The sequence below is a fragment of the Triturus cristatus genome, chromosome 11 (genome assembly GCF_964204655.1).
Source record: "Triturus cristatus chromosome 11, aTriCri1.1, whole genome shotgun sequence".
NCBI lineage: Eukaryota > Metazoa > Chordata > Amphibia > Caudata > Salamandridae > Triturus > Triturus cristatus.
This window is the reverse complement of record NC_140594.1, coordinates 1042544850-1042570684: the sequence shown is the minus strand read 5'-3', so window position 1 is coordinate 1042570684 and position 25835 is coordinate 1042544850. Positions and strand designations below refer to the sequence as shown.

Genomic DNA, 25835 nt, shown 5'->3' with positions numbered 1-25835 from the left:
ACCCCAGGTCAAAAATGAGCATCATCGAGCTGGGCCATGTGTACCGGTGGAGAAAGGAGTGAGTTTTCAACCCTTTCTGGTCCTTCAGAAAGTAAACCACCAGGAGAAGTGGCAGTGAGAGAGTCCATAAGGTTGAATCCTTGTTAGCGCAGAGATCTTCCTCATAGCACATGTTCTTCTCTTGGGAGATGAATGTTCTGTTGTGGAAGACTGACCAAAGACACAGGTAAACAATAGTACCTTGTTGAGGTAGGAGTGTATGCTTTCTAATTCTTGAGCTCCTCGTCATAGGACTTGTGGATTAATGGTGCATTATTTTGGTTGCAGTCCTTCTATGGACTGTCTACAACTGGTTTTTACCTTCAGAAAGGTGTGACCCCCTAGAATTGAAAAAACTATACATCATCAAAGTGCTTCTATGCACTTGGCAACCTATGAAATCCTTCAGTGCCTCTCTTCCCACCATGCATTGCTCCTCTTAAAATCACTGCACTATGTGCAGGGCACCGTAGTGGGCTGCAATGGAACTAAAGACATTTAACTTCAACAAAGCACACCTATTTCCGATATATGTATTATATAAAAATGAAAACACTTTATATAACAGCCCTTTCGGCAAAGTCAGTGTGCTGGACCAGGAACTCATCATCGTGGCATCCTACTTAATACTACCTTTATTACACAAACACATGACTCAACAATTTAGGGTTTTAAAACCCTATTGTTAATGCCTTAAGAGGCAGAAAATAAGTAGGACTACCTAATTATTTAAGACACTGGAGTCTGTAAAGTTCAGGAGCCACCTCCACCAAGGACAATGTATGTGTCTTTAAGGAGGTTTGAAAAGTTGTGAAGCGCTGACATCTAGTGTGAGAAGCCCCTGCAACACCTTCACAGATGACTGAGCAGAGAGTGTCATTTAAGTGACCTTCTCTAAATAGGTTTTACTCACATTCTAATACATCAGTGATTGCATCAGAGGAAAACCGCAGGGAAAGGACTCGAGCCACTGCAATCAATACAGAATGCATCTGCTGCCTGTAAATCACTGAAGATGTGTAATGAGAGGTTTCAGCAATGAAAACTTGACCAATGAATAAACTTTGTTAAAAAAACTGTAGCTAATTTAGTCTGCATTATTTTTACTGCTGGCTCAGAATGACCGCGTGGGCAGCAGTGTCTCTGTCCTGGTCCTGTTAGAACAATCACTAGCCACTTTGACGCAGTCACTATAAGAGGTCCTACTTGGCCACCTAGAGGAAATCGCGATGAGAGGGGAGGTCTTTTCTTGTTAAATTTTTGCTCCCATCAAATGCAAATGACACTAATTTGTAACGCTATTTATGCAAGCGACAAAGTGCGATCGCTCTTACAATATAATTAGAAGATAACAAAGAATGTAAGCTGTATGGACTGTATCTAATTATATTTGATATATGCAAAGAATTGATGATTGTGCCTTCACACTTACATAAATAAAAGTGTAAAAAAAATAATGTTTGCTCCCATCCTTGCCTGCACCCTCCTTCAGCCAGTCACCCAATTGATTGCGCAACTCCCTAGTGGCCTTGATTTCTCAGGTCTTTTTGTGTCGAAGGAGACTTGCTAAGTTCATCTTTTCCTGCAGTGACCAGAATTATATGTACATGCTGTATGTAGAGGAGTCCTAGATCCTCCAATTTCTTCGGAGACCTGGGGTTCAGGTTTAAGGGTACCAGATTCCAACTCTTTGTGCTGGTAGTCCAGAACTGGTTCAGAAACAACTGGATCAAATCTAAAACAGAAGAAGGACTCCAAGATCATGTGTGAGGAAGGTGGGAGGGGGCTTCTAAGGCCCAATAATCTAAATGCCTGTCCTGTTCCATGCCAGAGGTGAAGAACCTGAGCTGTCCAGTTGCATGTGGAGTTTTATAGCTAATGAAAATCTTACATTGCATTATTCATTTTTGAACTTCCACCGGCTGTAAAATGGCAGTAAATTCTATCATTGCAGCCAGAATGATCTAAGGCAACTCATCCTACCTGGGATTCCACAAGCTTGTCGTGACAAACTGTAATTGCCCTATTATGCAAAATGCGATTGGTGGTGCTAGGAAGTTTCTGCTTTACTCTTTGTATTGGGCCCAGCTGAGGCAGGAGTCCAACTGAAGTTTTTGTAAGCCCTCATTCTAGTTTTGGAAAATAGAGAATGACATATTTACCATTTTTTGTGGTTTCCACTTTGTGAAATTGTCTACATTATAGGATTATGTTGGATTACTGTTATACCTGCTGCTCAGCCGGTGTGGAGTGGAATGGTGGTGTATGGCGATGCATGGAACTTGGATGTCTGATAGAATCAGTTGGAGTATGGGCTGAGCAGCAGGAAGGCTGCTCCTGGTGGGACTCTTAATTTTACCTTCTTAATAAACCATTTAACCTAATCTACACCTGGACTACTTGTTAACATTTATATTACAACATTTTGGCAATGATTTGCTGAGCAAGAATCTACTGTGTACCTAATTTAATGGAAAAAAAAGGTTGAAAACCAGGATTACAAGGAACTGAGAACCAGCAGAAACCTGAAGGAGAGAAAGACTTTAAGCGGAATTTAAAGGGGCCATAGGTACACGAACATACAGTAATCTCAGCAACCCTGCAGCCTCACCAGTGACTTTAAGACCGGTCAGCCTAGCAGGGCGTGCTTCTTTTATTTCCTTTTGTGAGCTTCATGTGTCGGATGACAACTTGGGCTGTACCATTTATTCCAGTTAATAGTATTTGGCAAGGTTTAAAGGGAAATTTGTGTTGGCAGTGGTTGCATTGTGTCCAGTCAAAGTCGACGGTTTTTAAAAGGAGGAAACTCACAGACGCATGGTCTCAATTGCGATTTTGTGAAGCCGGCTGCGGGACCAGCAGCGTAGCGTGCCTTTGAACCACTTGTGACATTGGTGAGATGCGAGGTTTTAAGGAGAAATGGCAGTGTTGATGGTGTATGCCCGTTGAGTGCTACTTGCCCATTAAATGCTACATTTGAATGGGTCACAGGTTACTCGCGCGCCCCTCACTGTCATTGGGGCCACGTGCAGTTCAAGGTGTTTGGCGACGCAAGACTCAGCGTTCTGCAGAGTGACTTTGTGATGAGCGTACGCGCCCAGTGCCACCCGGCGCTACTCAGTTGTGCATGCCGCCAGCTTTTCTTAGTACACAGGGATTTCAGAGGCTGTCGGAGAGTACATGTGCGCGCAAAAAGAGGAGCTGCAGGCGCATGGGAGCAAATTTTCAGTATTGAGGACTACGACGCTGGGTTGTGGAGAGTCTACAGAACTGCCAACTTATAGTGATGTTTGGGTGAAGAGGCTTCTTCCCATGGATGAACTGAACTGGCACTTAAAGTAAGGCACCTGTTTGTGTGTGGGAGAGCCCTGGCTGAGTGTAGGAACTGCTTTCCTGTTCCCGGGTGCTTTGTGTTTTTCAAGAGAGACTCGAGTTAAGGGAGGGCGTCGGGATGTGGTTCCTCTTTCCTCACAGTGACATTCAGCGTGGGATCCAGACACTGCTGGTGGTCTGGTTTGTTGGTTGGTCGATATTCTTCTTGGTTGTCTGACTGCAAGATAACTTTGTCCTGGGCCCAGCCTGTGGATTCTCCACTGTAGTTTGCTGTCCAGCTAGAGACTGCCTCAGGAGGACCCTGATGCCAGAGGACCGTGCATGTTTGTTTCAAAGGAATGGAATCATGCTATCTTGCCAAAAGAATCGAGATATGCCGCGGATAGACCCTTTATGTCAGCAAAGGATGATTGCTGACTGAGCCAAAGATCAAGTTAACACCTAAGAGTAGACATATCTTCGATGAGTCTGCCCTAAAACATTTAACTCCCCATTACCTCAACTACAATCAAAGAAAAAAAAAAAGAATCTAGGAAAATTTAGAGCATTAATTACAATGTATATCTTTAATATTGCCTTTTAATAATAACATGTTGAAGTATTTCTTCTTACTCTTCTCTTCAAACACTAACTTTACCATTTAGACCCTCTGCAATGTCAACAACATGCAGTGTAATGTAGTCTGCTTTTTAATGCAGAAGAGCATTACAAATACGCCAAGGATTCAGTATACGGTGAGAATGGATTACACATTTTTTTCCATTTCTTTCCTTTAACAGACCGTCCAACCCGGCCATTCTAAACATGAATTCGTGGTGTTTATTTCCGTGACTTGCTTTTGTTAAATAAATAAATGGACTGATATCCTGCAATTAATTGTGGCTCTTCTACAAAAATTAACCCATTCATTTTATTAGATCAAACTACGCTGTTGCAATTGAGTTCAAACTCCATGCAATTACAAAATAGTCCACAATGATTTTGGAAACTGTCCAGTTACTAACATGAAAATGTTAGAAGTCCAATGGTTTTTATTGCACAACTATGGGTAAACACATTTTTATAACGTTTACTGAAGGAGTTGGACTTTTAACTTCTATCTATCTAGGAGCATCCTTAATTCATAGTCGTAAAGAAGATACCTCTCCAACGATATTCGGTTCAGAATTATTTGAAGGGAATATATGAATTAAATGGAGATGATTGTATCTAAAAAAAAATATTTCATTCTTTATTTTTTCATATTTCCCCCCCAACGTCAACCAGTTCCATAATTTTGGTAATATGCAATTATTTCATGTAGTGCACATCTTAAGAAAATGTATTTCACATTATCTTACATATAGCACATTTTAGAAATTGTATTTCACCATGTATCCTTCCTATATACAGAGACAACCATTAGTATAGGTGTGAGGATTTCTTGTAAGGCAAATCTCAAACTAATGTATTTTTTTTTAACAAACTATGAAACTTACGGTCATAATAATTTTTACAATATGTAGTATTTTGGTTAGAGTTGTTTCACATATGCCATTTCATGCTATAACGTGTTTTTATAGTTAGTATGAAGAATCTTTCTTGAATTCATATATAAGCACTGAATACTCAATGCAATCTAATGTACCTATTCTATTTTGTATTGTACCACTTAAGATTGATATTCAGATAATACCTATGTGTCTGAAGGAAGAAAAGTCATTTGTCCAGGATGTAAAGTGGTTTTTAACGATAACACAATACGCTCAAATTGGTAGAGTCAAGATTATAACCCATGTCACCCAGGATTAAAGTTGATAAGTAACTACATCACTGGTTCTCTCAAGTAGGCACTTACTGTCTGATTAAAGGTGCCACTCTGAGCATGCACTAATAGTTAACAAGTATTGTAATCATGCAGCTAGCATTAATGGCCGGTGCAAATATAAACATTCTAATGGTATTAATTCTTATCATGTGGTGGAGATTCTTGGCACGATGATGCTCACTCCAAAGTAATGACTACATTGGAAGAATAATGGTAAGTTTTGCTAAGCTGTACGTAATATTAGAACAATTGTGTTCCCCACCCTTGGTGTAATGTTTGCACCTGCACTCACCCTATATTTAATTGTGCACTTGTTCACTCATCCATCCAGCCATGCACTTACTCATCCATTCATCCATCTACCCAAGCATGGCCACATAACCACATTCATCCATCCACCAACATAACCGTGTAATCAATGATAAATCACTTTCACTTATAAATAGCCAGACTTTACCAAGGATTGTCAATATAACGGCTTAATGTATATAGGATCAGAGGTTGCCTCTCTACTCACGGTAGGAAATTAACAGCCTTGTAAGACCACAAAAGAGGGCAATAACACTTAAATACAACCTCCAATTTATGTTATTCTTTAAAAGGTTCTTTTCAGTACAAGCAACAGTCTACCAGTAGCAACATCCCCTTTTGCCAAAAGGTATGATTTTAGCTGTACCTAAAGTAGCAATCCGTTGTTACCCAGATACGATGGAGCGGCAGAGGCAAAGTTAAACATGTTTATTTTAACATGAAGCATTCCATTCGTAGCTTTACAACAGCAAACGTGTTTTCCCAAGCAAATTATAATGAGACCCTCTTTAGTTGATATGCATTAGATAAAGAGGACTATTCAATCAACCGCAGACATTAGGCTTCTGAATGTGCTACAAAATGCACATATCACGCCTGCACCAATTTCCTTATGTTAGCTTCCAGTCGCCCCAAGACTAGCATTGAAAAATACGCATGATTGCAGAGTGTTTATGGGCATGAACCAGCATTCTGGTTTCAAAAATACTCCATCCAACAACAACTCAGGTCAAGCCACTCCTCTGGATCTGCACATTCCATGAATAAGGAAATCTCATGCAGGGTGGGCTTTCTCACTTTCCAATTTGTTACTGTGGAGTAATCAACCTTTGTCCATCTGTGCAAGGGAGGATCACCTATAGTTTCGCAAGGCCATTACCTCCTCTTGCGGTTTACACATATGGCTTCCTCTTCATGTTCTCAGTCTATCTGCCCTTGACTCCCAGCTATGGGACATCACACCAACAGGCCATTTTGATAGTAAATAGTGTGCACAATTAAACTGCACTAATGTAACAAAATAATAAATGTGTGACCACTGCCACTGTTAGAAATGGGGGTCTCTAGTTGGCAAGCGCTTGCACCTTTATCCACGTAGGGACCCTTCTTCCTAGTCAGGATAAGGGAGTTCCACTCCTAAAATAACCCCTACTCACCCCCTTGGTAGCTTGGCACGAGCAGTCAGGCTTATCTTAGAGGCAGTGTGTAAAGCATTTGCACAAAACCAACAGTAATACAATGTAAGCACTACAAAGGGACACCACACCAGTTTAGAAAAATAGCCAATATTTTTATATACTTAAAACAAGACCAAATACGATAAAGAATCCACAATACAGTACTTCAAAAATAGTTTCTTCTCAAGAGGTCTTTAAATTGCAAAAATACGTTGAAAACACAGTTTGTGCGAGTAGGTAGCTCGTTTCCGCTGACCGCGTCGGTACGGGTCAGCAACAGCGTGAACAGACTCGTTAACAGTACCTTTCTTAGAGCGGCTCACACGGGCGTGCGAGTCGGTCTTGGCATCCATCGTGATTGCGATGCAAAGTGGAAGCGGTGCAAGGCGCGAGGTCCTCTCGATGCGGTGCGAGCAGCGGCTCGGTGACAATCGTCCTGACACCATCGGTGAGACCAAGGTTTACGGTGCAGAGCGAGACGGTGCTCGATGCGGTGCTGGCAGGTTGCGGTGCAGGTGACAGACGGTCGTGGCGTCCGTCGCGGTGCAAAGTGGAAGCTGTGCAGGGAGCGGTGTCCTCTCGATGCGGTGCAAGCAGCGGCTCGGTGACGATCGTGCAGACGGCGTCGGTGAGACCAAGGCTTGCAGTGCAGGGCGAGACAGTGCTCGATGCGGTGCTGGCAGGTTGCGATGAAAGCAACAGAGCCGGTTGGCAGGGATGGGCACTGGCAGAGCCGGACAGCTGTGCGTGATGAGGCGGTCATGGGTGTCGAGCCAGCAGCGACCGTGTCGGTGAGACCAGGCCAGCAAAGTGAAGCTAGGCGGTGCAGGCTGAGGTGTCCTCTCGATGTGGTGCAGGCAGCGGCTCAGTGACGATCGTGCAGACGGAGTCGTGAGACCAAGGCTTGCGGTGCAGGGCGAGACGGTGAGGCCTGCAGTGCCTTCGGGACACAAGGCCAGCGACGGAGTCGGTGACAGTGTCGGTCGCGGTTCATTCTTCTCTGTGGCAACTGAAACAGCGGCCCCAGGAGCGGTACCCAGAGGTTGGTGAAGTCTTTGCAGTCCCTGAGACAGGAGACCAGCTCGGTTTCAGGCACTTGGAGATACTCAGCACAAGTAGAGAAACTTCAGTCCAGTCCTTTCACTGCCCAAGGCAGAAGCAGCAGCTGCAGGCCAACCCAACAAAGCAACAACACAGCAAAGGGGCAGTACTCGTCCTGGCAGCTCTTCCAGCTCTTCTTCCTGGCAGGTTCCTTGATTCCAACAAGTTCTATGAAGTCTTTTCCATCCCTGAGACTTCAAACAGGAGGCAAGCTCTACTTCAAGCCCTTGGAGAAAACTCTAACAGTAGGATGATGAAAGCACAGTCCAGTCCTTTCCCTACCCAAGACAGAAGCAACCACTGCAGGCCTACCCCTCAACACGCAGCATAAGCGCAGTACTCCTTCTCCAGCTTTCCCGGTCCTTCTTCCTGGTAGGTTCCTTAGTTCAGAAGTGATCTAAAGTTCTGGGCCCCAATATTTATACCCCCAAATCCTTTGTTATCTGCAGGCGGCGGGTCCTGTATCTAGTTCGAACCAGTTCTGGGTGCATTCTGCCAGTGTGCACCTTCTTCCTTTGTCAGTGTAGGCCAGGGTCATCAGACACACCACAGGAGGTGGAGCCAGAATTGTGTAAGGCTGGCACAGCCCTATTCAGACCCTGGTGCTACTCCTCCCACCCATCTGTGTACACATGTGCTGACTCACCCGGTCTCCTGGAGTCTCCCCCAGCCCCTGTCACTCACAAACCAGACAGACAATACACAACCTAGCAGAGGCAGGCTGGATGGTTAGGCAAGAAAACACCTACTTTCTAAAAGTGGTATTTTCAAACACAAAATGTTAAAACCAACTTCACTAAATAATGTATTTTATCATTCTGAGTTCAGTCATACAAAACTCGAATTTCTACCATGTTCCCTAGGTCAGTTAGGATTATAAAATGTTATAACCAAGCTGCCCATTCTGGCCTATGGGGAACAAGTAGCCTTGCAATAGTGAACAAGCATTTGCAATGCAATAGGTCTCACATTTACACGAGTTTGAGCTATTGACATTGCAAATAAAAATGCCTTTTTTTGTTTTAAAAACAAATAAAAGGCATTGTTATTTACAATGCCAATAGCTGAAACTCTCGTAACTGCGAGACCTATTGCATTGCAAATGCTTGTCCTGGACTTGATGTAGCTTTCGCTTGACTCTGCCATGGACCGGATCAGGAAAAGTGTTGTTGCAATGCCCAGCAGGTTGATGCCCTAGACTGGGAATTTAAAGAAAGCATAGGTACATCTTCTGGTTTCAGCAGAACATCGAAGCAGCGGCACATCAGGAACGACTAGGGTCATGTGAAAGTGACATCAAGTCCCAAAAGTATGCTCGGAAAAACAGCAGGCCTGCCCTTTAACTACTGCAGAAGAAATGTAGATGTTACATGCAAAGCAAATGAAAACGGCAGGCTCCCACAAAACGGAACTCATAAGTTAAAATAAGAGCCAAATATGCCTTAAGACTTTTCAAGCATTAAAAAAGAAACCAGTACTAAAGCTTTGTATTAGTTTTATAGGATTAGTAACGCATTTAAAAGCAGTTTTTCACCACTCAGACTTGCACATTCTGGTCATTTTGTGTGATGCACCTCGAGCATTGCTTCAACCCTACAAATGCTTCTACTGCATATGCTAAAATATTTACTTATGAGGGACATTATTTTTCTTCACAATGTGTTTGTGTTTTTGGTTTCTTGGAAGATCATTATTACCAGGTATATTTCAGTCCCACACTGGACTGTATTCTAAATTAAACTGAAGCTGGACGATTTTCTTTGGTACCTTGTTAATATTAACTCCGTCATCAGTTGCTTGAGATGTCAATATGTACATTAGGCACCTCTATATATTAAATTAAGTTCTGTTATGATCAGTCCTCAGGGGGACAGCAGCAAGGCTGAAACCACTTAGTAGAAAGCTGACGTGTGCCCAAATACACAGTTCCAGTGGGCGGAAATGAAAGCGTGGGTGGCACAGACGAGGCGGTGTGCAAGGTGCCAAGTGCGTGCAAGGACAGGAAATGCTCTTGTAGAGGTATTGGTGCCTTTGGAAGTATCTGAAGGGCTGTTGGGTGCCCACGACATTTATGTTTCATCCTTCAAAGATGTGAAGCTCGTACGTATGAATTCTCCTCATGTGCCAATATTCTACAGTAATGGAGGGTCCGTGACGGGCGAGTAGTAGAAAGCCGACGTGTGCCCAAATACACAGTTCCAGTGGGTGGAAGTGAAAGCGTGGGTGGCACAGACGAGGCGGTGTGCAAGGCGCCAAGCTCGTGCAAGGACAGGAAATGCTCTTATAGCGGTATTGGTGCCTTTAGAAGTATCTGAAGGGCTGTTGGGTGCCCACGACGTTTACGTTTAACCCTTCAAAGATGTGAAGCTCTTACTTATGAATTCTCCTCATGTGCCAATATTCTACAGTCTGTGACGAGCGAGGGTTTTGATGTCATGCTCATTTACAGCTTTGATTGTAAACAAGCAGTTTCTAATGTTTTAAAAGTGCTGCTGTTAATGCCCAGACTTACCTCTTGGGACTGAAAGCCGTGGAACAACAGAAACTATAGACTATTTGACGATCTTCGGCAATTGTTGAAAAACAAGCATTTGGCTGCTGCTGTTATCGCGCGTGTCTGCCGCTTGTTTATATATGCATCGTGCTTTCACCTTAAGTGAAAGCGTGATGCATATATAAACACGCGTGTCTGGAAGAGACGCCGTGCACGAGCGTGCGCGAGCAAAATCTCCAGTCTGGGTGGGCGGGGCCTAATGCCAAAACAGCAGATGGACAGAATGCAGCCAGGATAGCTTGTTTCCAGTGGCATGGAGAGCACGGGACCTACGTCTAGGCATACCCGTCCCACTAGGGGTGACAAATGCAAAAACAACAGTTGATGGACAAAATGCAGAACAATGTCATACATTCACCCCAGTACAGAGATCTGGGCCTAAATCCATCGTTTTTTTGCTCACCATGCCATTCCAGTTTGAACCCAGCCATAAGGAAATCAGTCTTGACCCTGTGCCCCATGGGAACAGTCCAGCCCGAACTGCCAAGCCAGGTCCTCCCTGGACTGGAAACAAGCATCCTAGGACCGGTTTCGAGGTTTCACCCCTCTTCAGCCAGGATAGCTTGATTCCAGTAGCATGGAGAGCACGGGACCCACGTCTAGGCATACCCATCCCACAAATGCAATGACAAATGCAAAAACAACAGTTGATGGACAGAATGCAGAACAATGTCATACATTCACCCCAGTATAGAGATCTGGGCCTAAATACGTCGTTTGTTTGCTCATCATGCCATTCCAGTTTGAACCCAGCCATATGCAAATCAGTCTAATGCTGACAGGGCGGACACCAACCCTGCTTCCAGAGAAGCTGGACACAAAAGCGGAGACAATATATCTCGCCAAGGCGAAGCAACGCTTGCGCGCTACAACGCAGGCGAGACCTCAAAACGAAGTAGGCTGTAATTCACTATCAGGACATGCAACACGTACCAGGGCATGTCCTACCTTTCACATACAATGCACCCTGCCCACAGGGGTACCTTGGGCCTACCTTAGGGGTGACTAACATGTAGAAAAGGGAAGGTGTAGGGACTTGGAAGCGTGTGCACTTGCCAAGTCGACATGGCAGCCCCAGGCTGCGCACAGGCCCTGCAATGGCAGGCCAGAGTTACACTTTACGGGCTGTTTGCATGGGTGGCACAATCCAGTGCTGCAGCCCACCAACAGCATTTGATTTATAGGCCTTGGCACTCGCAGTGCACTTTACTAGGGACTGACACATAAATCAAATAGGCCAATGGTGGAAACACCAATCCATAACAGTTTACACAGAGAGCATATGCACTTTAGCACTGATTGGCAGTGGGAAAGTGCCCAGAGTCCTAAAACCAACACAAATAGGTCAGGAAAAAATAGGAGGAAAAAAGCAAAAAGTTTAGGGATAACCCTGCAAAAAGGGCCATTTCCAACAGCCACCAACTGTGTTTCTTCCTAATGGGTGTCGGGAGTCTGCCCCCCTTGATTTTTGACCCATATTTTAATTATACCAATAATCAATTTTAGCCTAATATTTGCAATTGGTATCATTTAAAAAACAAATGCTGACCCTTGCTGTGAGGGTCAGGCAGGAGTGTCAGAGAGGCAGTAAATCCATCTGGTGGTTGGCGGAGGCGCATAGAGCCATCAGAGAGACTGCTCAGGAAATGTGAAGTCCCCACTTGGGGGTCTGACACGCCTCCGTGCACCCCACACCACCATCACCAGCTGACACCGACTCCCACCATATTCTCTGTTACATGAAGATTTTGGCTTATCTGATGAATGAAAAAGGATATATTTTCCAGATATCGGCTCACTGTTGTGGAACAGAAATGAATACCCTCTGCATTGAGGAAATCCCTGCTTGCCTGTGAAACAGAAGGCCAGCTTTACCACAACCATCCTCAGCCACAAGTGGCTCCTGATTTTGCAGTAGCTGTACACATAGGGTAATGAAGACATTCTTAAGGGGGTCAAGTACCTCAGGTAACTTGGAGTCAGTGTACAAAGCGTGTGAATTTATCTTTGTGACTCCTTATAGCACATCTAGTTCTAAACCTACAGATAGCATTCTTAACTCGAATTGGAGTGAAGTCATTGTTTACAAACGGATATTGCATTCTGTGAGTTATTATGCATATGAACATTACACAAGGGAGTCAGCTGAGTGGCATTATTAGCATGGTATCACATCATGTCACTACTGTTTGGACTTTCACTGCATTGTTGGGAGCCTACGGTTGATGTTCTTTTCCTTTCCTATATTCATTATTTTTTTTTATATATCTAACATAGTTTTTTGTTCACAAGAGTGCTGGCACATTGCTTGTGAGTCACAAAGTCTCATTGTGGTATTATGTCTACAGGTTTGTCCCGTTAAGACTTTTGTACGTATGTCTCTAAAAAGAAGAATAAACATAACCAAAAATAATTTCTGCGGTGGTAACACCGTACCTGTACTATTGTTTCTTTTTTCTAGATTGTCCCCTGAAGAAGGACGCTGTCCCGAAATGCATTGGTCATCATAATTAAGATTGTAATCTATTTGTAGATTATCAACATATATTGTTTGTTGAGACTACTTGAGTGAGGTTCATTATGTCAGGATTGGTCTTTGTATTAGCGAACGGTCAAGCAATTGTAGTGTTAGAATAAATAATAAGTATTGAGAACGTATAGGAATCATTACAATTGTTTTATTTTGTAAGATAAATTCACACGCAGTGCATACTGAGTCCAAGTTACCTGCGGCACTTGGCCCCCTTATAGATAATTTCTTAACATAAGTTTGGCAGCATACGATTCAGTGTTGCACGTACTTAGATATATATTTTTTATTAGAAGTGCTGTTCCTTAAAACATTGGAGTGCACAATACACTCAAAGTTTGAAGACATTCTTGCCATTCTCATGTACATTATCAAGAGGAACTCACCCTTTTCGGGGTCCTTTAAACGAGCTCGGATGTGCTCCACAGTTCTCTGCACTTCTTCCTCCTTGCATACGTTAAGCTGGACAGTTTGCATCCGGCCACACTTCATGTTATCCATCTCTCTCGCTCCCTCATGGCCTGTGTCCTGTGGCAGTGAAAGAGTACAATTAGATCATGCCTGTCTGGAACTACCTCCAAAGAACCCCTGCCAGCCAATCACTTTAGAAATAAAAGAGGATCTTCCAACCAATCACTCATATTTAGACATTTTATACTTTTCCAATATCTGATGCTGTCCAATAAGCCATTGTAGGGTTTATTAAAAGTGTCTCAGATCTGCTCTGAATTGAACATACTCAAGATATTGGAATCCTGCAAGTTTGCCTCTGTGTTTAGTATGTACAGATCTGTCCAGAAAATAATATTCTTGTGCTTGCCTCCCAGGCCACCATCAAAATAAAACCATCTCCTCTAAATCAATGATGCACCACAGACCTTCATCATTTCATCCATCCCATACAGCTGTGTCTGCTCTCCAGTTTACGTTTGGTATAAAAAATGCTTGATGTATTTGAAAGCATAATCCAGACCCTCAGAGATTTACAGTAGCTATAGACGTGTAAAGAAGATAGCTCCATTTTCATAATTAATGACTTATTCTTAGACAAGTGATTTTCCTGCCTCTTTCAAACCAACATTGGCTACAGCTCTTCACATAGGACAGTCTATCAGCCTTTGGTCTGAGACAGTTCTCAAACCAATCCTTGATGTTCTGGTTGACAACTTGGCCTCATTTGCTAGAGTATGGCATACGGGAGAGGTTCCAATCTTGTTTCAGACCACATAATGGAATGAAAACATCTTGGTCCAATGCGGATTAGAACATTGGAATGTTGAGTGCTCCATTGAGGACAATGGAGTGCTCCGGGCTTCTAATAGCTGGAAGCCTGGAGCACCAACATTCCAATGTTTTCCTTCCACAGCTCTTGCTGCGAAGAAAGGTCTCATGGAGCTGGAGGTGATTTCAACCCCCCTAAGGCTCCGTGAGGCCCCTGTTTGACTAATTTGAACATTCTGCCCTCTAGGGGTAGAATGTTTTAATAGCCATAGAGGGCTACACTGGCACTGGCGTAACGAAACTTGAGGGGGCCCCCTGCAGGGCATGTGGAGGGCCCCGCTCCAGAATCAATCGGGAGCTCTCCAGCCAAAGTACTGTTCTAAGGTGGGCCCCCTGGAACTTTTGGCCCCCCACCCGCACCGTGGGGGCTGCGAGGGCCTGTGTTATGCCACTGTATACCGGTCATTAAAGGCATACTCCCTTGTTAAGGCCCTCGTCTTCGACTCAGTGGAGGCCTTTGATGACTGGTATAGCCCGCTATGGCGGGCTATAAGGCTATATATAATACTTGGTTTCAATCATGTTCTACATTTGGTTCTCATAAACAAACATCTCAATTGGCTTCAACTTAATGTAAAGACTTTGTGCCTCACTCCCCCCACCGTCCAGTTTCAGTTTCTCTTGCTGACTTAGTAAGTCAAATTTAGGAATAGCCCCTACTGCTTGCGGAGAGAATGCCACTGCTACTTACCCAGAGCAACCTACATTCTGCAGAACAGAAGTTCTCTGAATTAGAACCCTTTACATATGACAGAAGGGGGTAGAGCAGTCTATTCAGTGCTGCATCTCCTGGACCAAATCCCTTGCCGGCCTCTTCTAACCCTCTTACCACTTACTGTTCCTACAAACTACGAAATACGTTTTGCTTTTTATCTGCAAAGCCTATCCTTTAACTTCAGTCGCATTATTGTTTGGTCAAAGCCCTGCAATTCGGAGTGCAAGTGTATAGTATATAAGAAAAAAAAGAGGAATAATCCACTTTATGTGGATTTGTAGGACATTAAATAAGTAAATGTCTCCCAAAACTGAACGTGTTGCCAACACTACATATGTTGATATTATTCACTTTTACAAAAGTGGAAAATGGCTTTGAAGCGCACCGAATTACACGCAGTATATTCACCAGAAACCCACTTTGTAAACTATCACACATCTCTATATTTATTTGTCCTGAAATACAAAGTCAATAGATTCAACCGGGTCAGAGAGTGACAAAGTGTGGGATTTTGGTGAAGGTGGTGTCAGTGGTGGATGAAATGAAGTGAGAGAGACTGTATGCATGTGCATGTGCATATGTGTGTGTGTGTGTGTGTGTATATGTGTGTGTGCATGTGTGCGTGTGTGCATGTGTGTGCATGTGAGAGAGAGCAGGCTTATTCCTCCTAGTTCTAGATATACATTTAGATTTGTGTGTAGATACATTCCTTTGTTAATTAATGACTGGGTTCTGTTTCTATCACATACCATCTACAGTCACAACTTAAAACAGTTCTTTCAAAGATCTGCATTTAAAATGTGGTAAATAAATGATAAAATAAAGATAATAAGGTGCATAAAGTGTATTAAAAAGCCTACAATGTGGCTTGTAGAAAACACCATTAGTTGCAAGTTCCCTTCTGCGGAGCTGCTGCACGTGTTGCTCATACACCCTACAGAGAGTGGATGCACTTACCTTCAGAAGGCACCCAGCAAAGACAGTGAAGCCTTTGGAATGCAGGTGTTTGGCCACCGAAAAGCCAAATCCAGAGTCACAGCCAGTAACAAGGACACCTTTGCCGTCAACCTGAGGAAAAAATATAAAATCACAAAGTGTTTAGAAATGCATCTAAAAGATGAAGAAACCTCGTCGCCATCTACTCAGTGGCCATCGATTATATGCTTTACTTCATAGTATGACTGTTTATATGTGTGGGGAACTGCAGAAGAATTAGCATGGTGATAAAAATTGATCTTTTTCATCCAGCAAAATCTCGAAATGCTGGTAACCAAAAACTGAACCCAAAAACGAACTGCTTTTAACTCATGCAAAGGCACTCAACGTTAACTAAGATGGTCCATCGTGTTAAGTGCGTACTGCCGGGATTTGCAAGTTCAAACCCTAGCACAGGCAAATCAGCCATTCACACTCAACAGGTCAATAAAATAAGTGCTGACTTAAATGCATATAGACTGCTTCAGATAAACATGTACAGGCAGCAGACCTGGAGAAATCCAAACATGCAATGTCCTGATCTAGGAAACATAAGGGAAATAATGTGCTAAGAGCTAAATGTTACACTATTAAGATTGAAACACTCTATAACAAAGGAAAACCACTGATATCGTAACATGGGTAAAACAAATAAGCTATGAGTCAGTAGGAAATATATGGCACATCCACTGACGAAAAAAAGAGAGAGACTGCCTGAATTACTATTACAAGTCCAAAAATGTCTTCAACATGTGTTTGGTAGGAAGAATCCACCCAACACAAATATACCAGACCAGTTACGCTACCTACAATCTTGCAAAAGAGGAGAGAAGAGGTAGAATGATGTTTTTTAGGCCAAGCCTACTAGACAGCGCATGTGCTGTCTAACGTGGGGCATGTTGTGGTGCTCCAAGAACAGATGGTCTTAGAGACCTCACATTGCTTTCCATTGGTTGCCTTTGCTTGTCACTCAGTTGCTTGCTCAGGTTGTGACCCAGCTTCTCAATATTGTGTCTGTCCCCTCATGGAGCATTGCCCCTTTACAATCTTTGATTGGCTGCCAGTGCTGCTTCCGCTCCTTGCCTTACAGGTGGTACCTTTTTCTTTTGTGTGAAGCGCTCCATTACAGTGCATTTGTTTTTAAGCCGGCTTCCTCATGTACATTTCTCCCGCCGCACTTTGTTACTCACTATTGTCTGACTACTTCTCCTCGCCCCTCGTTCTTGCGCTTGCCTGTGTGTTTCTTCAGATTGCTCCCACCTATTCACACCCTCCCTGTTGCTTTGGTGTCCTCTGGTCCCATTCTCCCACATACTGCTTCGCCGTTTGCTGCCCACCACCACTGTGTTGCTTCGCCATACCCCCCCACGCTCCAGTGTTCCCCTTCCCGCCCTACCAAAAATAAAAAAATGCTTTTCCACTTCTTATTTTCTTTTGAGTTATTGATCCAACTTGGATTGGTAACTGAAAAGAGCAAAAACAAAAGTGCCTGTATCCTTTTAAAAAGGTGCACACGTGTGGTGCGCCACCAACATAATGACCCGGGCAGCCTTATCAAATGCTTTTGTTTTTTTCTATTTAGCCATGCTGTACAGCATCGTTAATACTGTGCAGCGTAGATAAACACCATTCCAAAGCCAATAAGTAACAAAAGTAAGACTCATAGGTCTTGCCAATGCTTGTTAAAAGAGATGGTGTTTACAGGTGTGAAGATTTAATGAGATGAGTCCAGACTAGTTTCAAGCTATCTTTTAATATGAATTTTCAGGCCCCTTATTTAATCCCAAAGTGAAGTTTTATCATTCTTTTCAATTCTTGGGGAAAATATGTTGGCTACGGTAAAAAAAAAAAAATGCAGGTATCCCGAAAACTGCTAAGGATCACTCACAGTGTGCATCATACTACCAAACTGCCTTTAAAACGTGGATGCAAACAGATTTACAAACTTCTTATCCACAAGACTGGAGACGATATTAAACTAGATACGGTCCCATGAGTGCAATTAGATGGATGTTGAACTAAATGTGGAAGTAAGAGAATGTGTATACTGATATTTACGATAAATCTTCACTGAATGAAGACAGCTTCTTTGCCACATACTACAAAGCTGTTCATCTTCATTTAATGGCCTCCTGATGAGGTGTCAAAACTGAGCAATCTACGGCAACTTTGAAGGCCTTGGTGCAAACACCTCCGCTAACGTAGGAGAAGTTAGCGGGTCTGCCCATGATAAATATTCCATTTAAAATAATGGCACATTTGCACCAGTGCAGGGCTGAGAGACACAAGTATTGAAATGCCTTATTGAAGTGGTGTTAAAATTGAAATAAAAATGAATAATTATTGAAAAATAAGTAGGAAAAAAAAAAGGAGGGAGTTCCGATCAGAAAGGACAAGTTACAGCTACCAATTGTCTAGAGCTGATCCCCGACCTGTAAGACTGACCCGTCCAGGTGTCAAATGATCAGTCTCTCTAGAAATACAGGTTACAGAAAAGCTCGCAGGAATGTCGAATCTGCCAAGAGAGCAAGCAAGGGTAGTGGCTACGAATAAAGCACATTAAAGAAAAAAGAAAGTGGCAATCAAGCAGGTGTCCATGTTGGGACTTGGCTTGACTTCAAGGTTTGACAAAGATTGGCAGGGCTTTTTGGGGAACCCTTTGTGAAGGAAAACCACTCGAAATACATGCAGCCAAAAATAAAAAAAAAGTGGGTGGGTGGGGGGAGGGGGGGGGGGGGATAAGAAAAAAAAACTCATACCCTTAGAACCAAATGGTGACTGCTCTGCAAACCTGCAGGTAAGCATAAGCGACAGGGCTCAAAAGCTGCACTGGTAGAAGAGCAACAGATCTCCGAGCAATGCTCTGCGCATACATGGGCACCAGGGCCAGCCGGAGAAGCAGCATAGGAAGCTCCATTGTATTTGCGCGCTCATATCCCAGTACCCAGCATGCAGCCTGTACCTAAAAGATGAATAGAGATTTTTCCATGTGCAAGGCAGGTATGGACATGCATCCGTAACCAGAAGATGTTCTAGCTAAACCGCGATATCCATTAAGGTGCGATAAGCTGAAAAGATTTCAAAGAGAGACAAAAAAAGAAAAAACACACACTAAATGGTCATTTCCAAAAATGATGGGTTTTTTTTTAAGCCGGATATAGGACTCATGTTTTTACTATATAAAAGGAGCCCATGATTTGTACATTTAATACTGACATGCATTCGTCTGCTTGCAGTCTATCTCGTGTCAAACTAGGAGGATGGCTGCAGTGTGCCTTTGCTAATCCTTTGGGTCATAGAATTCGAATAGATTGTGTGATTTTTAACTTCTGCCTTCAGCTCCAGGTCACTGTGAGAAAACCTTTTACAAGATCAAGGGCTGATTTGGAGTTTGGTAGAGAGGGCACCCTGTTGTACTGCCGACAAGGTACCCTGTCCGCCCAACTGAAGGTCCGCCCGCCTGATTTACTGACGGGCGGACCTTAATAATGTCAGGGAAAGATACTACTCTGTCTCCGTCGCCGACATACACCTTTGACGGCCTGACAGAGTAAGGGCCATCAGAGGTTTGGTGATTTGACGGCCCACCCAACTTAGAGTGGGCGGTCCAAATTCAGCTTTTACTGTCCCTTACCCCCAACTCCCATGGTGTGTGTGGGGGGAGGGTCATTAGTCTTTGAGTTTTTAAAAACAAAATCCTGCTTTGTGATTGTTTTTTTAAAACACAAGAACACATTAAAAGTTTAACAGACGTATCGTCATTTTGACGGTACAATCTGTCAAACTTTTAATGCATTGACGGGAACCGTTGTGCCGGCGGGTCCTGCCAATGTTATGAGATGTACGCTGGCCGGTGGACATCTCTAAATTTGAAGGGCAAAGGATGATTGGTATGGCGGGAGTAATGTTTTTTCCAATATCCACAGATTTACTTCTGTCTGCCAAAATCTAAATCAGCCCTCATGTCTTAAAACAGTTGAAATGTACTGGATACATACTGCCCGCAGGATGTGCTGTTATGCGATTGTCACAAAAACAATATTGCCAAAACATCCAATGAACATTAAGTGATACATTCTGATCTGTGTTCCCCTTTAGTCAATCCCATGGCATTCAGACACAAATTTTTGCTGCGGAGAGATTCTGTGGAAGTCCACCATGAGTTAGCCGACTCAAGCGATACACGCTGCTGATACACACCTGCTCTTGTTGGCTTGCATAACACCGCCTGTCACCTGATGACACAAAGGGAGACACACACCTACAAAGAAAAACAGTATTTGGGTAAAAGGTCACCCACAGCACAAATTCCAGTGCAGCGCCCACATACCCAGGAAAACAAAGTATTCAGGTGAAAGGTTGATCCTATGTCAACATAGACGGACGTCTGCGAACACGCCTTTTGCTTTACTGACACGGATTAGCAACGAGCTCCAGCTCGCTATACTATCTTACAAATTTTAGTAAATTAAGTACATATTAGTGCTAGAAATTGAGAATTTTTTCTGGCACTTGCATTTTTTATCTTTAGGAGCCCACATTGACATTAAGAGGTCCACAATACTACAGTATTAAAAAGTGAACACTGGCTCTGCATTTTTTCTCTGAACCTCCACTCCCCCACTTAGGTAGGTGAACTGCTCCCACATCTTGGTTCGGTTATATGATCTTGGGCCAACAGACCCAACCCTTTTTATTAGGATGTCAATGCCACATACAGACATGTAAAAGAATGGACACTGCAGAAGCAGTTAACACAAACATTTGGAAATTATCTCCCCAATTATACACTCAGACGAAGGGTATACAAGATATGACATTATACCTCACCCTACCCGAGATTATGAGGAAATTAAGAGTAATTATTTTAGGAAGGGAATCGGGAACATGACTGGGGTTATAGGTTGAAGTAGTCTGTTTAGCTTTTTTTTTTTAAATACAATGGACAGGAAGGATCCACAGAGATTAAACAGAGATCCAAATGAAAAAGTTAAGAAAAAAAATAGGGTGATGGGACCAGTTGCAAGGTACAATTTAGAGGGGCTGTGTGTTAGCAGACTGGGAAACAAGACAAACGTAATACAGCGAAGAATGAACGAGGAAGGGAGGGGAAGAGGGAGAGAACTTTCTGTAGGTTTTCAGCAAGTGACTAGCTAGAGGTCAATATCGGTAGTGCGCATTGCCATTTACAATGGGAGTCTCGTGCCCAGGGTGCTATTACACTCCCACCGGGTAGCCAAGGCTCCCTTGGCTTTCCAGGGCTGGCATTGTTGAGCGGTCAAGTCTCAGTCAAGAAGATGTTGGTAGGGGTGGATTTCGCGCACACTGTGACACTATTCATACACACTAAAATCAATGCTCGCTGAGGGCAATACCTTGTCAAAAGAATGGGATTTATTTATGTGTAGGAAATTGGGGGAAATTAAAGTCAAAGAAAACGTGAAGGTGTTAGAACCCTCTGGCTGGCAGGACAAAATAAAATATTGCATTTCTGTCACTCATTTGCGAGATAATTAATAGAAGAGCGGATTCATATCTCGCAAACCTCTGGAGGGTAAACGCTATTTATTGTGCAGCATGTGCAGTGGCACTGGGGAGCAGCGGTGTGTAGGGCTATGGGCACCTTGGTTGATTTTCAATACCAAACCAGGTCAACGGGCCCATTTTCCATCCTGGCATGAGAGCCATTGACATACCCGTTACATCACTAAACCTCTGCATTGTCAGCAGACATTTTAACAATAGTTTGGGGCATCCCAAGTCCCCACCAAGCTGTCCTTACACTGCCAAAGATAAACAGGAGTCAGTTTGTCTGGGCAGTGAAAACTGCAGGCAGGGTGAACAACCCAAGCTACAGTCAAGAGATTCTTCTTATTTTTGATGACGTCAGTAATAGAACATTGATGACAAGGTTTCCCTAAGGAGGGAACACAATATAAATGGGCATACTACAACCAGTGGTCGAAGTGGGGGCGATAGGAGGGGCACAAAGTGCCCATTCTTTTTAAATGTTAGAAAAACAGTTCCCCATATTTTGTGAAAAGATGACCATCCCGGACGATTAATTCCAACAGTTTAAATGCTTCAGCTGCAGTGTAAGGCAGCTGTGAAACCGTGGGAGGGCAGACAGCTAAAGAAGCCTTCCTGCCTGGGTGCCTGTGGCCTGAAAGAAATGTAAATGTGCAAAACTGGTTAATCTGTAAATGTAAAGGGTGCTCTGAAGCAGGTATTGGCTTTAATTGATAGAAACCCTTGAAGTTTCTTGATGACACAATACCTCTCAAAAAGAATAAAAGTGTAAGGGAGCTACCAGCTACGCTGTTAAGTGTGTGCTTTCAAAAGACTTTTATAAAAACGAATTGCACTATGTAAGGTCTACTAGGATCTATATTTTGGATGCAAATTTCATCTTAAACTCTTATGCGCATTTTGCATCATCCTATCTTATACTGTGAGTAATGCAAGCTTAAAATATTTACTTACATGTTCACAGTGCTTACTGTCACAGACTGGGACCTTGTAGCACTGAATATAAACAAGTCACTATTCTACACTGCACCAACCAGGATTCAATTCTGTGGCTCGCTAGCGCAGTGCATTAACTAATAGAGATTTCATAATGTAAGATAATGCATTTCCCACTACTTAACATATCTTGCATTTAATTTTCATGTTATAAGTAGTTACCTGAAGGTGAAAGACCGAGATAAATTACACAATATTTTGTTTTTTTCACCCACGCATTAGCGCACCCATGTCCACTCATCCCACCCCCATTACGCGCAGCATCACAGTTCACACTTTTTTTTTAATGCACTTCGACCACTGATTCCATTACAACATATAATTTACAGGGCCAAGTGACATTTTAATTTGTTATTAGACTTTTGGCTAATCAAACCCTCAAAATGTTTTACAGTTTGCTCAATTTTCTTACCTGATGACATTGGTTTTCTCCTTTGAGTTCAAGTGTCTGATGGGTGCACTCGAAAAGGATCGCAATATCTTGGACGCCAACATTTTCACACCTGGCAGAGCGCTATAATCCGCAGCGGCCTTTTTCTAGGAACTCTGAAACAGCGCAAAGTAATCCTCTGCATTAGATGCACATTCTTCTAAATGAGCTATGAACAAGGCTAAGGTGCCTATCTTCCACGCAATGGCTGGAAATATAAAAAATACGGTATAATAGGCTTTACATTGAACACACAAACACATTCCCTTAATCCAGTGGTGTTCAAACATTAGAATGATGCGCACCCAGTGTAAAAAAAAAAAAAAAAAAAAAAAAAAAAAATTTCAATTTAAAAAAAAAAAAAAGAACACAAAAATTTCAATTTTTTTTAAAAAAAAAACACAAAACTCCAGCGCTCCTAGCATGAAAAACAAAATATTTCTATAAGACAGTCAGCTTTTAAAATATTTAGTAAATTTAACATACAGTTATGTTCAGTTATTGCTTTTAAAAATGCAATCGAATACATGATTGCCAACATGCTATTGTCTGGACTCCTTAAAAGTGTACAAGTGTCCAGAGTGTGAGCCATTATCATAAGTAGGGGTGGGGTGGGTGGGGCTTTGAGAGTTATTTGGAGCCCTCCATCTTCCCAGCCCCACTTTGTCATGTTTTGAGTGGAAGAAGACATTATTGATGGCCCATCACAGAGACGCACACTGCCGCTCTGTTTTCTTTCACTAAAATCACAGCACTATTTTAAGCTGAATGTTTGCCTCTGTTCCCTGGCACATAATAAATGCTCCGCTTGGCCAGAGCCTACAGCCTCTTTGCTTCCCTCCCAACCCCCCACACCACCCACCAGTCAGCAATTGCATGAGAACAACGTTGATTGTCATGCAATTGCTACACAGCCAGGATAAATATATTATAATGTTACAATCTAAGGGTATAGCCCCTCCCCCAAACAAAGACTTAGTCAGCAAGCATTTGCTGCTTTGCAGAAAAAGGATATTTGCTATACTGTGGTATCTGTAGATTAGGAGAGCAACATTGGGGTTAGCGCCAGTGTGTGTGTGGGCGTTTCTGCCCTCCTGATCTCCCTAAAAGGGTTTGTTCTCTGGCCTGTTACACTTTTTTCTTCCATCTATGGAAACTGGGCTGGTAACCGCCATAGTTGCTAAAGTCCTATTACTTCTGAGATCCAACTCATAGTAGCCTTGATTGCTGGCGTGTTACCCCCACCTCCCTTTGTGCTTCGATTCCAATTCACTTGTGCTGGGGCATTCACTGTAGGTCTTTGAAGAGTATGTAGGCGAGGTCGCGAACAGCCATGGTCCATGCAATGGGAGGGTTGAAAAGGTTACCTCTCAGGGCACTGGTTTAGTTACACTGCACAAGTGTGCAATTACTATTGGTGCCTTGCATCTTTGCAACAAGTTTCTATCTGTGACGCCTATGTCTGTGCTCCGTTTTCCCCAAGATTACGGTGCTGCTGTTTTTATTCTCAAATCTTGCCGTGCTGGCACCATGCTGCAGCGGAAGCTGGTGGGAAAAAAATATATAGGGCAGACATAGGAGGCGCATAACGAGGCAGGGTGCACAGGAAGCTAGAGCACACAGTCAGTGACCAAATGTGCATGCCAATATTTGCATATGTTAGCACATTAACAATTGGCTTTACCAGTGGTTGTTGTCAACAGTGGTAAATAAGCTCCCAGTTTGCTTTCCTCAGGAAGGTCTTTTTCAGGGCAGGAACCGACAGAGCTTCGGACAGAGTTTAATGTACTTTTCCAGTTGGAGTGATTACAACTCAATCTTATGTTTGGCTAATGTGGGTATATGGGGCCTGTGCGACTGATATGGCATAAACATTGGATATTTCGGAGATTATGATGGCTTTTAAAAGAGGCAGCCTCCACTGTCGAACTGCACAATAAGTAGTCCATAAAGACTTTACCGATCAAGGTAATGAAAACAACCTCTCGCAGAAAACACTACACGCAACGAGGGAAGGACCAACACAAAATACATTACCAGTGTGTACATTTTATATTCAGTGTATCAAGTTTTCGTTGAGCTGACCCCAGAAAATGCCTGAGCCAAACAACAGAATTGGGGTAATTTATGCCTTTTAATCCTTACCTCAAAACTATTCTTTAATAGGTGGCCATGAAGCATTTTATGCCACTCACTACCACTAGGCATCACTGAGTAATGTCTGCCCTGCGAGGTGGGATCACCGAGTTAACTTTGTATGGTAATCCCCAAGTATTGGTAATCATTTAATTGATCATTTTTAAAATCATTAACAAACCATGTAAATTTCAAAGCCGACTAGAAAAACCTAAACGGTTTGTGTTAGCTAATTAAGGAGGATATGTTTCACCCAGTTACAATCCTGTAAATGAATCAAGCTTTCTGTAGGTCAACTGGTGTACCGGCATCTAAGATTATCAGGTCATTCGTGTGTATGGGGTTACTTAAACTACCACTGCGCACTTGAAGCGGACAGTTACCCAAACTCTTGATTTAGTTGGCAAATCTACTGCAGGGGAGCACAGCAATAATGAAGACACTATATATCCTTTAAGACAGTTGGAATTTTTTTTAATTTTCTTTAACATTTTATTGATTTTTGCAAACATTAATAAACCTGATCCACTTGTTCTTTCTTTACAACATAATACCGGAGGGTATTTACTACTGAACATATAATATACATCATTTCTGTGTCGTGTCCATGCGAACTTAAACCTCTTTTTTCGTTTTAACTTCCAGCTTGTCCAACACGAACTCTTAGTAGCTGAGCAATCCACCACCACATCTCCACAAAAGCCATCTTTTGTACACTTGCGTCCAAGCTTGACTCGGCTGTTTGTTGGAATTTTTGGTGATAAGCTGGCATCGCTGTTGAAAGCCTGAGTAAATGCCTCCAATAGTGGCTTATGTTGTGGGATTTGGGGGTGGCACGGCATTAGATTGCGACCCGACTTTCCCCTGGAGCCAGTATATTGCATTTGCCTTGGCTCTGAAGTGAACACTGCAGCATAGGAAG

General features: G+C 42.9%; 1 protein-coding gene across 1 annotated transcript in view; it reads right to left on the bottom strand.

Annotated features, from left to right (window-relative positions):
• The window catches only part of BDH1 (3-hydroxybutyrate dehydrogenase 1), a 96892-nt gene that overhangs the window by 53000 nt on the left and 18057 nt on the right, over positions 1–25835 (bottom strand). The window contains exons 2-5 of the mRNA XM_085635284.1: positions 22760–22893; positions 20023–20083; positions 15805–15915; positions 13238–13379 (exon numbers count right to left, since the gene is read on the bottom strand). Coding sequence (XP_085491410.1) covers positions 13238–13379; positions 15805–15915; positions 20023–20083; positions 22760–22842 — 397 coding nt within the window. The 5' untranslated portion in view covers positions 22843–22893. The remainder of the gene's footprint in view (positions 1–13237; positions 13380–15804; positions 15916–20022; positions 20084–22759; positions 22894–25835) is intronic.